The following is a 14,475-nucleotide window of genomic DNA, read 5'->3' as shown; positions in this document are numbered from 1 at the left end:
AGATCCCCATCCTCCACCAAGACTGCTTCTGTATACACACTTCTTCCTAATAATGCTCTTCATTTAACTGGTGAGGTGTCCGTCTGCAGTACGTTCACAAACTATGACCTATTTTGCTTTGCTGACCCAAAAATACAGAAGGCTGTTTTAAAAATCTAAGAGTTGCTATAAGGATAAATACATATACATAATTTAGCAGAAGCTCTTATGCAAAGAAATGTACAGTAGTGAGTGCATGGAACTCGAACCCACAACCCTGGGGTTGCAAACACCATGCTCTACCAATTTACCCACACGGGACCTCATACAATGCATCATATTAAATCTACTTGAATTATTCAACCCTGCCTCTCCCATGTGTTCTACAATTGCAGTAGCTACAGTAATGAACGTTCAATTGGTTTTTAAGACGTCCCACCCATCTCATCTAGACTCAGACCTTTGAAGGGTGTAAACAACGCAATTGGTAGTCACTTTGCGATTGGCTGGGATAAGCGTGTGCCTATCCGGTGGGTGGAGCTAAAGGGGTGTGAAAGAAATGACCACAAATGTCAAATTTCTGCAGTTTGCATGACGTTTGTTGTAGCTATGAAATTCTCGTGTGGCTAATGTTCGGCGAATATATTCCGATTTGATGTATAGTCTATCCGCGTTTGGCAAGGAAGCTCGCACCGCACGATCCATTGACGGCTCAGTGTTGGCAATTTATCATCTTTCTCTTCTTTGAACTTTTCCACTTTCTCTAGCTAAATTAGGTTGTTAATTAATATATGTAGCAAACATCTCTTTCTTTTCGCTTAATAATGCAGGTATGCATTTAACTGGCTATATCGTTTTGTAGTATGCATGAAAATGCATCTTACTCGACCATGTTTTGGTTTGATTGTCAGCTAGCTAACATGATACGTGTTATTTAACTAGCCTAGCAGAAGCAGGGATTTGACTGCGTGCCCTGTCCTGTCAGCTTGCTGTCTTTCTAGTGCGCTTGGCATTCCATAGTACACATTGGGAATAAATAGCACCAACATGTATGCAAGTCGCAAGAGGAAAAAGCCCCAGAGAAGGTACAGTCACGTTAGGTAACTGATCGCCGCTACAACAGCATAGCCAGCTAGTTAGGGGTTGTAGACATAGTTATGTCACTATTAGTCTAGTGCATGTTAAGTATGCCACATCAGTGTGCAGAATTAGGATGCCTTGTGAGTGACAGTTCAATTGTAGTACTGTTATTATGTTCATGGAATAGGGTTGACTGACAGACTCCCTAGTCTGATTTGTATGTCTGAATGAGGTACAAAAAGAAGCATGTTTCAACCTTGGACAATGATACTACTTTATGATATTTCTTTCTGTGGACTCCATGAGTTGCATTCATTCACACTTTCGTAAACATACAGTATCTACCATTTAGGCTACATAACAAGACCGAGGAATATCATCATATGAGACATTGATGGCAGACATTCTCCTCCTCGTAGTGTGAAGCCACCTCCAGAAGGAGCCAAATCAAACCCTTCCAAGAGGCACCGGGAACGCCTGAATGGGGAGTTGGACAGGCTGGCCAGTCTGCTTCCTTACCCCAGGATGTCATCTCCAAGCTGGACAAACTGACCATCCTCAGGCTTTGTGTCAGCTACCTGCGTGCCAAGAGCTTTTTCAATGGTAAGGCATGATCATAACACACCCTATTGTCCATATTTAGGTTGGATTATGTTAAGAGATTATAGCTATGGATCTGACTACTGTCAGATTTATTAAAATTTTTAAAACTTTTATTTAACTAGGCAAGTCAGTTAAGAACAAATTCTTATTTATGATGACGGCCTAGGAACAGTGGGTTAACAAGATTGGCACACCGATATTTGGGGAGTTTCACCCATTCTTCTCTATAGATTCTCTCAAGCTCTGTCAGGTTGGATGGGTAGTGTCGCTGCACAGCTATTTTCAAGTCCTTCCAGAGATGTTTGATCGTGTTCAAGTCCGGACTCTGGCTGTGCCACTCAAGGACATTCAGAGACTTGTCCCGAAGCCACTCCTGCGTTGTCTTGACTGTGTGCTTAGGGTCGTTGTCCTGTTGGAAGGTGAACCTTCGCCCCAGTCTGAGGTCCTGAGCGCTCTAGAGCAGGTTTTCATCAAGGAACTCTCTATACTTTGCTCCGTTCATCTTTCCCTCGATCCTGACTCGTCTCCCAGTCCCTGACACTGAAAAACATCCCCACAGCATGATGCTGCCACCACCATGTTTCACCGTAGGGATGGTGCCAGGTTTCCTCCAGACGTGACGCTTGGCATTCAGGCCAGAGATTTCAATCTTGGTTTCATCAGACCAGAGTGTCTTGTTTCCCATGGCCTGAGAGTCTTGTTTCCCATGGCCTGAGAGTCTTGTTTCCCATGGCCTGAGAGTCTTGTTTCCCATGGCCTGAGAGTCTTGTTTCCCATGGCCTGAGAGTCTTGTTTCCCATGGCCTGAGAGTCTTGTTTCCCATGGCCTGAGAGTCTTGTTTCCCATGGCCTGAGAGTCTTGTTTCCCATGGTCTGAGAGTCTTGTTTCCCATGGCCTGAGAGTCTTGTTTCCCATGGCCTGAGAGTCTTGTTTCCCATGGCCTGAGAGTCTTGTTTCCCATGGCCTGAGAGTCTTGTTTCCCATGGCCTGAGAGTCTTGTTTCCCATGGCCTGAGAGTCTTGTTTCCCATGGCCTGAGAGTCTTGTTTCCCATGGCCTGAGAGTCTTGTTTCCCATGGCCTGAGAGTCTTGTTTCCCATGGTCTGAGAGTCTTGTTTCCCATGGTCTGAGAGTCTTGTTTCCCATGGTCTGAGAGTCTTGTTTCCCATGGTCTGAGAGTCTTGTTTCCCATGGTCTGAGAGTCTTGTTTCCCATGGCCTGAGAGTCTTGTTTCCCATGGCCTGAGAGTCTTGTTTCCCATGGCCTGAGAGTCTTGTTTCCCATGGCCTGAGAGTCTTGTTTCCCATGGCCTGAGAGTCTTGTTTCCCATGGCCTGAGAGTCTTGTTTCCCATGGCCTGAGAGTCTTGTTTCCCATGGCCTGAGAGTCTTGTTTCCCATGGCCTGAGAGTCTTGTTTCCCATGGCCTGAGAGTCTTGTTTCCCATGGCCTGAGAGTCTTGTTTCCCATGGCCTGAGAGTCTTGTTTCCCATGGCCTGAGAGTCTTGTTTCCCATGGCCTGAGAGTCTTGTTTCCCATGGTCTGAGAGTCTTGTTTCCCATGGCCTGAGAGTCTTGTTTCCCATGGCCTGAGAGTCTTGTTTCCCATGGCCTGAGAGTCTTGTTTCCCATGGCCTGAGAGTCTTGTTTCCCATGGCCTGAGAGTCTTGTTTCCCATGGCCTGAGAGTCTTGTTTCCCATGGCCTGAGAGTCTTGTTTCCCATGGCCTGAGAGTCTTGTTTCCCATGGCCTGAGAGTCTTGTTTCCCCATGGCCTGAGAGTCTTGTTTCCCATGGTCTGAGAGTCTTGTTTCCCATGGTCTGAGAGTCTTGTTTCCCATGGCCTGAGAGTCTTGTTTCCCATGGCCTGAGAGTCTTGTTTCCCATGGCCTGAGAGTCTTGTTTCCCATGGTCTGAGAGTCTTGTTTCCCATGGTCTGAGAGTCTTTTTTCCCATGGCCTGAGAGTCTTGTTTCCCATGGCCTGAGAGTCTTGTTTCCCATGGCCTGAGAGTCTTGTTTCCCATGGCCTGAGAGTCTTGTTTCCCATGGCCTGAGAGTCTTGTTTCCCATGGCCCGAGAGTCTTGTTTCCCGTGGCCTGAGAGTCTTGTTTCCCATGGCCTGAGAGTCTTGTTTCCCATGGCCTGAGAGTCTTGTTTCCCATGGCCCGAGAGTCTTGTTTCCCGTGGCCTGAGAGTCTTGTTTCCCGTGGCCTGAGAGTCTTGTTTCCCATGGCCTGAGAGTCTTGTTTCCCATGGCCTGAGAGTCTTGTTTCCCATGGCCTGAGAGTCTTGTTTCCCATGGTCTGAGAGTCTTGTTTCCCATGGTCTGAGAGTCTTTAGGTGCTGTATACGGGGTATTTGGAAATGGGATGCTTTTTCTATACCGACAATACAGATTAAACTATTTATTTGAAGTGTTTCAATACATTTTAATATTTGTAGCAAATGTTTTTATTAAATGCCTGCAGTCAACGTGTGCAATACCTTAGGAGATGAAGCAGATTGTGTTCTTCATTTCACCTGTCACATTATTGTACATTATGAAGCTCACTGTAGTTCCCAGAACAGTTGAACCAGTCACATTATTGTACATTATGAAGCTCACTGTAGTTCCCCCAGAACAGTTGAACCAGTCACATTATTGTACATTATGAAGCTCACTGTAGTTCCCCAGAACAGTTGAGACAGTCACATTATTGTACATTATGAAGCTCACTGTAGTTCCCCAGAACAGTTGAACCAGTCACATTATTGTACATTATGAAGCTCACTGTAGTTCCCCAGAACAGTTGAGCCAGTCACATTATTGTACATTATGAAGCTCACTGTAGTTCCCCAGAACAGTTGAGCCAGTCACATTATTGTACATTATGAAGCTCACTGTAGTTCCCCAGAACAGTTGATCCAGTCACATTATTGTACATTATGAAGCTCACTGTAGTTCCCCAGAACAGTTGATCCAGTCACATTATTGTACATTATGAAGCTCACTGTAGTTCCCCAGAACAGTTGATCCAGTCACATTATTGTACATTATGAAGCTCACTGTAGTTCCCCAGAACAGTTGATCCAGTCACATTATTGTACATTATGAAGCTCACTGTAGTTCCCCAGAACAGTTGAGACAGTCACATTATTGTACATTATGAAGCTCACTGTAGTTCCCCAGAACAGTTGAACCAGTCACATTATTGTACATTATGAAGCTCACTGTAGTTCCCCAGAACAGTTGATCCAGTCACATTATTGTACATTATGAAGCTCACTGTAGTTCCCCAGAACAGCTGAGACAGTCACATTATTGTACATTATGAAGCTCACTGTAGTTCCCCAGAACAGTTGAGACAGTCACATTATTGTACATTATGAAGCTCACTGTAGTTCCCCAGAACAGTTGATCCAGTCACATTATTGTACATTATGGAGAACAGTAGCTACACATCAGTCAGTGCTGTCTGCTGATAGAATGACGGAGAACAGTAGCTACACATCAGTCAGAGTGCTGTCTGCTGATAGAATGATGGAGAACAGTAGCTACACATCAGTCAGAGTGCTGTCTGCTGATAGAATGATGGAGAACAGTAGCTACACATCAGTCAGAGTGCTGTCTGCTGATAGAATGATGGAGAACAGTAGCTACACATCAGTCAGAGTGCTGTCTGCTGATAGAATTTTTACCTTTATTTAACTAGGCAAGTCAGTTAAGAACAAATTCTTATTTTCAATGACGGGCCTAGGAACAGTTGTTTAGATGAGTGAGAAGTGTTGACTCGGCTCTGATAAGGGGATGGGTGTGTAGGTTGATGTGAACCAGAGGTGGAGGGGGATTATTTTGGCCATCGTATGAGAATACAATCAAGATTGTGGACAGGTCGTCATTGTAAATAAGAAAACATTCTTAAATGACTTAGCTGTATGAATAAAGGGGGGAAAATAATTGTGGTTGCAGACTTCCTGAGTTATTCTACTGCGGGGATGGGACTGCCTGAGAGGATGTCATTCTACTGCGGGGATGGGACTGCCTGAGAGGACGTCATTCTACTGCGGGGATGGGACTGCCTGAGAGGATGTCATTCTACTGCGGGGATGGGACTGCCTGAGAGGACGTCATTCTACTGCGGGGATGGGACTGCCTGAGAGGATGTCATTCTACTGCGGGGATGGGACTGCCTGAGAGGATGTCATTCTACTGCGGGGATGGGACTGCCTGAGAGGACGTCATTCTACTGCGGGGATGGGACTGCCTGAGAGGATGTCATTCTACTGCGGGGATGGGACTGCCTGAGAGGATGTCATTCTACTGCGGGGATGGGACTGCCTGAGAGGACGTCATTCTACTGCGGGGATGGGACTGCCTGAGAGGATGTCATTCTACTGCGGGGATGGGACTGCCTGAGAGGATGTCATTCTGCTGCGGGATGGGACTGCCTGAGAGGACGTCATTATGCTGCGGGGATGGGACTGCCTGAGAGGACGTCATTCTACTGCGGAGATGGGACTGCCTGAGAGGACGTCATTCTACTGCGGAGATGGGACTGCCTGAGAGGACGTCATTCTACTGCGGAGATGGGACTGCCTGAGAGGACGTCATTCTACTGCGGGGATGGGACTGCCTGAGAGGACGTCATTCTGCTGCGGGATGGACTGCCTGAGAGGACGTCATTCTACTGCGGGGATGGGACTGCCTGAGAGGACGTCATTCTACTGCGGGGATGGGACTGCCTGAGAGGACGTCATTCTACTGCGGGGATGAGACTGCCTGAGAGGACGTCATTCTACTGCGGGGATGGGACTGCCTGAGAGGATGTCATTCTACTGGGCGGGGATGGGACTGCCTGAGAGGACGTCATTCTGCTGCGGGGATGGGACTGCCTGAGAGGACGTCATTCTGCTGCGGGATGGGACTGCCTGAGAGGACGTCATTCTGCTGCGGGGATGGGACTGCCTGAGAGGGCGTCATTCTGCTGCGGGGATGGACTGCCTGAGAGGGACGTCATTCTGCTGCGGGGATGGGACTGCCTGAGAGGATGTCATTCTACTGCGGGGATGGGACTGCCTGAGAGGATGTCATTCTACTGCGGGATGGGACTGCCTGAGAGGACGTCACATTCTGCTGCGGGGATGGGACTGCCTGAGAGGACGTCATTCTACTGCGGCGATGGGACTGCCTGAGAGGACGTCATTCTACTGCGGGATGGGACTGCCTGAGAGGACGTCATTCTGCGGGGGATGGGACTGCCTGAGAGGATGTCATTCTACTGCGGGGATGGGACTGCCTGAGAGGACGTCATTCTACTGCGGGGATGGGACTGCCTGAGAGGACGTCATTCTACTGCGGGGATGGGACTGCCTGAGAGGACGTCATTCTACTGCGGGGATGGGACTGCCTGAGAGGACGCCATTCTACTGCGGGATGGGACTGCCTGAGAGGACGTCATTCTACTGCGGGATGGGACTGCCTGAGAGGACGCCATTCTACTGCGGGGATGGGACTGCCTGAGAGGACGCCATTCTACTGCGGGGATGGGACTGCCTGAGAGGACGCTCATTCTGCTGCGGGGATGGGACTGCCTCAGAGGACGCCATTCTGCTGCGGGATGGGACTGCCTCAGAGGACGTCATTCTGCTGCGGGATGGGACTGCCTGAGAGGATGTCATTCTACTGCGGGGATGGGACTGCCTGAGAGGATGTCATTCTACTGCGGGATGGGACTGCCTGAGAGGACGTCATTCTACTGCGGGATGGGACTGCCTGAGAGGACGTCATTCTACTGCGGGAATGGGACTGCCTGAGAGGATGTCATTCTACTGCGGGGATGGGACTGCCTGAGAGGACGTCATTCTACTGCGGGGATGGGACTGCCTGAGAGGACGTCATTCTACTGCGGGGATGGGACTGCCTGAGAGGATGTCATTCTACTCGGGATGGGACTGCCTGAGAGGACGTCATTCTGCTGCGGGGATGGGACTGCCTGAGAGGACGTCATTCTACTGCGGGATGGGACTGCCTGAGAGGACGTCATTCTACTGCGGGGATGGGACTGCCTGAGAGGACGTCATTCTACTGCGGGGATGGGACTGCCTGAGAAAAATGTCATTCTACTGCGGGGATGGGACTGCCTGAGAGGACGCCATTCTGCTGCGGGGATGGGACTGCCTGAGAGGTATCATTCTACTGCGGCGATGGGACTGCCTGAGAGGACGCCATTCTACTGCGGGATGGGACTGCCTGAGAGGACGTCATTCTACTGCGGGGATGGGACTGCCTGAGAGGACGTCATTCTACTGCGGGGATGGGACTGCCTGAGAGGACGTCATTCTACTGCGGGGATGGGACTGCCTGAGAGGACGTCATTCTACTGCGGGGATGGGACTGCCTGAGAGGACGTCATTCTACTGCGGGGATGGGACTGCCTGAGAGGACGTCATTCTACTGCGGGGATGGGACTGCCTGAGAGGACGTCATTCTACTGCGGGGATGGGACTGCCTGAGAGGACGTCATTCTACTGCGGGGATGGGACTGCCTGAGAGGACGTCATTCTACTGCGGGATGGGACTGCCTGAGAGGACGCGCCATTCTGCTGCGGGGATGGACTGCCTGAGAGGACGTCATTCTGCTGCGGGGATGGGACTGCCTGAGAGGACGTCATTCTGCTGCGGGGATGGGACTGCCTGAGAGGGGATGGGGACTGCCTGAGAGGACGTCATTCTGCTGCGGGGATGGGACTGCCTGAGAGGACGTCATTCTGCTGCGGGATGGGACTGCCTGAGAGGACGTCATTCTGCTGCGGGATGGGACTGCCTGAGAGGACGTCATTCTGCTGCGGGGATGGGACTGCCTGAGAGGACGCCATTCTACTGCGGGATGGGACTGCCTCCAGAGGGCGTCATTCTGCTGCGGGATGGGACTGCCTCAGAGGACGTCATTCTGCTGCGGGGATGGGACTGCCTGAGAGGATGTCATTCTACTGCGGGGATGGGACTGCCTGAGAGGACGTCATTCTACTGCGGGGATGGGACTGCCTGAGAGGACGTCATTCTACTGCGGGGATGGGACTGCCTGAGAGGACGTCATTCTACTGCGGGGATGGGACTGCCTGAGAGGACGTCATTCTACTGCGGGGATGGGACTGCCTGAGAGGACGTCATTCTACTGCGGGGATGGGACTGCCTGAGAGGACGTCATTCTACTGCGGGGATGGGACTGCCTGAGAGGACGTCATTCTACTGCGGGGATGGGACTGCCTGAGAGGATGTCATTCTACTGCGGGGATGGGACTGCCTGAGAGGACGTCATTCTGCTGCGGGGATGGGACTGCCTGAGAGGACGTCATTCTACTGCGGGGATGGGACTGCCTGAGAGGACGTCATTCTACTGCGGGGATGGGACTGCCTGAGAGGACGTCATTCTACTGCGGGGATGGGACTGCCTGAGAGGACGTCATTCTACTGCGGGGATGGGACTGCCTGAGAGGACGTCATTCTACTGCGGGGATGGGACTGCCTGAGAGGACGTCATTCTGCTGCGGGGATGGGACTGCCTGAGAGGACGTCATTCTACTGCGGGGATGGGACTGCCTGAGAGGATGTCATTCTACTGCGGGGATGGGACTGCCTGAGAGGACGTCATTCTACTGCGGGGATGGGACTGCCTGAGAGGTATCATTCTACTGCGGCGATGGGACTGCCTGAGAGGACGTCATTCTACTGCGGGGATGGGACTGCCTGAGAGGACGCCATTCTGCTGCGGGGATGGGACTGCCTGAGAGGACGCCATTCTGCTGCGGGGATGGGACTGCCTGAGAGGACGCCATTCTGCTGCGGGGATGGGACTGCCTGAGAGGATGTCATTCTACTGCGGGGATGGGACTGCCTGAGAGGATGTCATTCTACTGCGGGATGGGACTGCCTGAGAGGACGTCATTCTACTGCGGGGGATGGGACTGCCTGAGAGGACGCCATTCTACTGCGGGGATGGGACTGCCTGAGAGGATGTCATTCTACTGCGGGGATGGGACTGCCTGAGAGGACGTCATTCTGCTGCGGGATGGGACTGCCTGAGAGGATGTCATTCTGCTGCGGGGATGGGACTGCCTGAGAGGATGTCATTCTACTGCCGGGATGGGACTGCCTGAGAGGACGCATTCTACTGCGGGGATGGGACTGCCTGAGAGGACGTCATTCTATTGCGGGATGGGACTGCCTGAGAGGACGTCATTCTACTGCGGGGATGGGACTGCCTGAGAGGACGCCATTCTACTGCGGGGATGGGACTGCCTGAGAGGACGCATTCTACTGCGGGGATGGGACTGCCTGAGAGGACGTCATTCTGCTGCGGGGATGGGACTGCCTGAGAGGGCGCCATTCTGCTGCGGGATGGGACTGCCTGAGAGGATGTCATTCTACTGCGGGGATGGGACTGCCTGAGAGGACGTCATTCTACTGCGGGGATGGGACTGCCTGAGAGGACGTCATTCTACTGCGGGGATGGGACTGCCTGAGAGGACGTCATTCTGCTGCGGGGATGGGACTGCCTGAGAGGACGTCATTCTACTGCGGGGATGGGACTGCCTGAGAGGATGTCATTCTGCTGCGGGGATGGGACTGCCTGAGAGGACGTCATTCTACTGCGGGGATGGGACTGCCTGAGAGGACGTCATTCTGCTGCGGGGATGGGACTGCCTGAGAGGACGTCATTCTACTGCGGGGATGGGACTGCCTGAGAGGACGTCATTCTACTGCGGGGATGGGCAAGTCCTTGGGGGCCTGATTGGTGTCACACATTTACTCCAGCCTTAGCTAACACACCTGACTCCAATAATCAACTAATCATGATCATCAATTTAAAATGTAATTAGTTTAATCAGCTGTGTTTGCTAGACGGGGAGAAAGTGTGACACCACTCTGGCCCCTGAGGACTTTGAGTTCCCTATCCACGTTCTACTGGCACAACTCTCCTACTGTAGCTAGGCTATAGGGCCCGACCAGCACAGTTAGGGTCTGTTCTCTTAATCACACTGAAACATAAGGCATCACACTGCACCATCTATCTGAAGATGATTTGCCGTTGTCTAGCCTATATGGCTACCACAGTACACACAAATAGAATAACATTTTTGGTTGATTTAATATGCCCATGAAATTCTCTTCCACAGGAACAACTAGTACCATTAGCGGTGTGCACATTAGGTCTATCTCACATTATTGTGAATGGGTCTCTGTCTGTAGTGATGCACTCTAACGGGTTCCTCTGCATTCCTTCAGTGTGATGGAAATCCTCTATGGGACAGCAACCTTAATCTTGATTTCTTGATTCTTTTATTGTATTGTGTTGCAGTGACCCTACAATCCACAGCCTCCCAGCGCCCAGAGAGTAATGTTCTGAAGAAGAAAGAACTTCACGTTCCAGAGGGAGAGCTGTTACTACAGGTTAGTGGGGTCTATTCAGTAGCCTGTTACTACAGGTTAGTGGGGGTCTATTCAGTAGCCTGTTACTACAGGTTAGTGGGGTCTATTCAGTAGCCTGTTACTACAGGTTAGTGGGGTCTATTCAGTAGCCTGTTACTACAGGTTAGTGGGGTCTATTCAGTAGCCTGTTACTACAGGTTAGTGGGGTCTATTCAGTAGCCTGTTACTACAGGTTAGTGGGGTCTATTCAGTAGCCTGTTACTACAGGTTAGTGGGGTCTATTCAGTAGCCTGTTACTACAGGTTAGTGGGGTCTATTCAGTAGCCTGTTACTACAGGTTAGTGGGGTCTATTCAGTAGCCTGTTACTACAGGTTAGTGGGGGTCTATTCAGTAGCCTGTTACTACAGGTTAGTGGGGGTCTATTCAGTAGCCTGTTACTACAGGTTAGTGGGGGTCTATTCAGTAGCCTGTTACTACAGGTTAGTGGGGTCTATTCAGTAGCCTGTTACTACAGGTTAGTGGGGTCTATTCAGTAGCCTGTTACTACAGGCTAGTGGGGTCTATTCAGTAGCCTGTTACTACAGGTTAGTGGGGGTCTATTCAGTAGCCTGTTACTACAGGTTAGTGGGGTCTATTCAGTAGCCTGTTACTACAGGTTAGTGGGGTCTATTCAGTAGCCTGTTACTACAGGTTAGTGGGGTCTATTCAGTAGCCTGTTACTACAGGTTAGTGGGGTCTATTCAGTAGCCTGTTACTACAGGTTAGTGGGGTCTATTCAGTAGCCTGTTACTACAGGTTAGTGGGGTCTATTCAGTAGCCACCCTGTCTGTTACTACAGGTTAGTGGGGTCTATTCAGTAGCCTGTTACTACAGGTTAGTGGGGTCTATTCAGTAGCCACCCTGTCTGTTACTACAGGTTAGTGGGGTCTATTCAGTAGCCTGTTACTACAGGTTAGTGGGGGTCTATTCAGTAGCCTGTTACTACAGGTTAGTGGGGGTCTATTCAGTAGCCACCCTGTCTGTTACTACAGGTTAGTGGGGGTCTATTCAGTAGCCTGTTACTACAGGTTAGTGGGGTCTATTCAGTAGCCACCCTGTCTGTTACTACAGGTTAGTGGCGTCTATTCAGTAGCCACCCTGTCTGTTACTACAGGTTAGTGGGGGTCTATTCAGTAGCCACCCTGTCTGTTACTACAGGTTAGTGGGGTCTATTCAGTAGCCACCCTGTCTGTTACTACAGGTTAGTGGGGTCTATTCAGTAGCCTGTTACTACAGGTTAGTGGGGGTCTATTCAGTAGCCTGTTACTACAGGTTAGTGGGGGTCTATTCAGTAGCCACCCTGTCTGTTACTACAGGTTAGTGGGGTCTATTCAGTAGCCACCCTGTCTGTTACCATAGCACTCCAGAGCCTGTATTCATGATAAAATAATAGCTCTATTAATCCCACAAAGAGCCTGAATTCATGATAAGGTAAGTACTTTATTAATCCCACACAGGGTACATTTGATTGCACCAGCCAATACATACCCTAATAAAACACAACAAAGGAGAAACCGATATTAAAAGCAGCACATATTTTTGTCGTCTCAGAGTAGGAGTGCTGATCTAGGATCAGTTTGTCCTTTTTCAGATCTTAATGAGTAAGCTTACATTAACAGGACGGACCTGATCCCTGATCAGGTCCTGATTATTTACATTGGAAAGTGATTGGTTTAAGCTGAGATGAACTGCAGTTGAACCACACCATGCAGGGCCATGTGGCATGTTAGCTTTTCCTGTCCAAATAATTACAGAGTTAATCATATACTGTTGCGTGTCTGATCCTTGAACTGTCTGATCTTTGAACTGACTACATGGAATAGGGTAGATACAAACACAATGCCTGCTTCCCAAATGGAACCCTATTCCCTGTATAGTGCATTACTTTTGACCAAATGCACCCTATTCCCTAACAATTTTTTAAAATGTTGATTTTATTTTTTCAAACAATACAAGACATACCCATACAAACGACAACATCACACAAACATTGACTATAACACACCTGCCGAGAGAAACCCACACACCCCCATCTCCAGCATCACTGTCCGCCACATGGCCTCAAACTGCATCATTTTGTTTCTCTGAGTCGCCTACACACTTTCAACATTTAGATAATAAAGAATCTGACCTTTCCATTGTGTTAACAGAGGATTGGTTGATTTTACTGCTTTTAAGCATGTGTTTTTTCAAGATGAATGGCGAGGATGCAGTGTGAGAACTCATCGGTTATCTCACTGCACCCTCATATGCCATGTTTGAAATATGCAGACAGACGGATTAAAATACATTTACATTGTTATTCTTCTGACAGCCAACATTCTAACTCCGCCCATAACTTTAGTCTTTAGAACGTTCCCAGAAAGCATTGATTATTGAGTCATACTTTTTGACCAAATGTATTGCAATACATAGGGAATAGGGTGCCATTTGGGACACAAAACTCTATAGGGCTTTCAGTTCCTTTGACATTTCACATTTGGCTGTTTGCTGTTTATAGCTGTAGACCTACTTCATATGACCACATGTAGTCTAGATGTGTGTAAACATGTATACTAAACACATATAAAGGCAAAAATTTCAAAGATTTTACCGAGTTACAGTTCATATAAGGAAATAAGTCAACTGAAATAAATTCATTAGGCCCTAATCTATGGATTTCACATGACTGGACAGGTGTGGAGCCGTGGGTGGGCCTGGGATCGTCCAAGTGGGTGGGACTTACTGCCAAATTCTCTAAAACGACGTTGCAGGCAGCTTATGGTAGAGAAATGAACATTTAATGATCTGGAAACAGCTCAAGTGGACATTCCTGCAGTCAGCAGGCCAATTACACGCTCCCTCAAAACTTGACACATCTGTGGTATTGTGTTGTGTGACAAAACTGCACATTTTTAAAGTGGACTTTTATTGTCCCCAGCAGAAGGTACACCTGTGTAATGATGCTGTTTAATCTGCTTCTTGATATACCACACTTTACATTTACATTTACATTTAAGTCATTTAGCAGACGCTCTTATCCAGAGCGACTTACAAATTGGTGCATACACCTTATGACAACCAGTGGAACAGCCACTTGCATCTAAATCTTGTTGGGGGGGAGAAGGATTACCTACCCTTACTTACCCTATCCTAGGTATTCCTTGAAGAGGTGGGGTTTCAGGTGTCTCCGGAAGGTGGTGATTGACTCCGCTGTCCTGGCGTCGTGAGGGAGTTTGTTCCACCATTGGGGGCCAGAGCAGCGAACAGTTTTGACTGGGCTGAGCGGGAACTGTACTTCCTCAGTGGTAGGGAGGCGAGCAGGCCAGAGGTGGATGAACGCAGTGCCCTTGTTTGGGTGTAGGGCCTGATCAGAGCCTGGAGGTACT

The 14,475-nt window shown here is 49.4% G+C and overlaps 1 protein-coding gene and 1 long non-coding RNA gene across 2 annotated transcripts in view; both read left to right on the top strand.

The window, feature by feature from the left end:
- Positions 1-538: 538 nt before the first annotated feature.
- The window catches only part of LOC127906069 (aryl hydrocarbon receptor-like), a 39,404-nt gene continuing 25,467 nt past the window's right edge, over positions 539-14,475 (top strand). The window contains 4 exon segments of the mRNA XM_052514405.1: positions 539-1,064; positions 1,479-1,576; positions 1,579-1,662; positions 10,997-11,088. Coding sequence (XP_052370365.1) covers positions 1,027-1,064; positions 1,479-1,576; positions 1,579-1,662; positions 10,997-11,088 — 312 coding nt within the window. The 5' untranslated portion in view covers positions 539-1,026.
- LOC127927702 (uncharacterized) lies at positions 11,145-12,390 on the top strand. The gene is made up of 3 exons (XR_008128691.1): positions 11,145-11,439; positions 11,689-11,941; positions 12,344-12,390. It is a non-coding gene; the product is annotated as an uncharacterized LOC127927702 (long non-coding RNA).

Source organism: Oncorhynchus keta, unplaced genomic scaffold (genome assembly GCF_023373465.1).
Source record: "Oncorhynchus keta strain PuntledgeMale-10-30-2019 unplaced genomic scaffold, Oket_V2 Un_scaffold_17472_pilon_pilon, whole genome shotgun sequence".
In the NCBI taxonomy this organism is placed as follows: Eukaryota; Metazoa; Chordata; class Actinopteri; order Salmoniformes; family Salmonidae; genus Oncorhynchus; species Oncorhynchus keta.
This window is presented reverse-complemented; position numbering and strand designations above follow the sequence as displayed.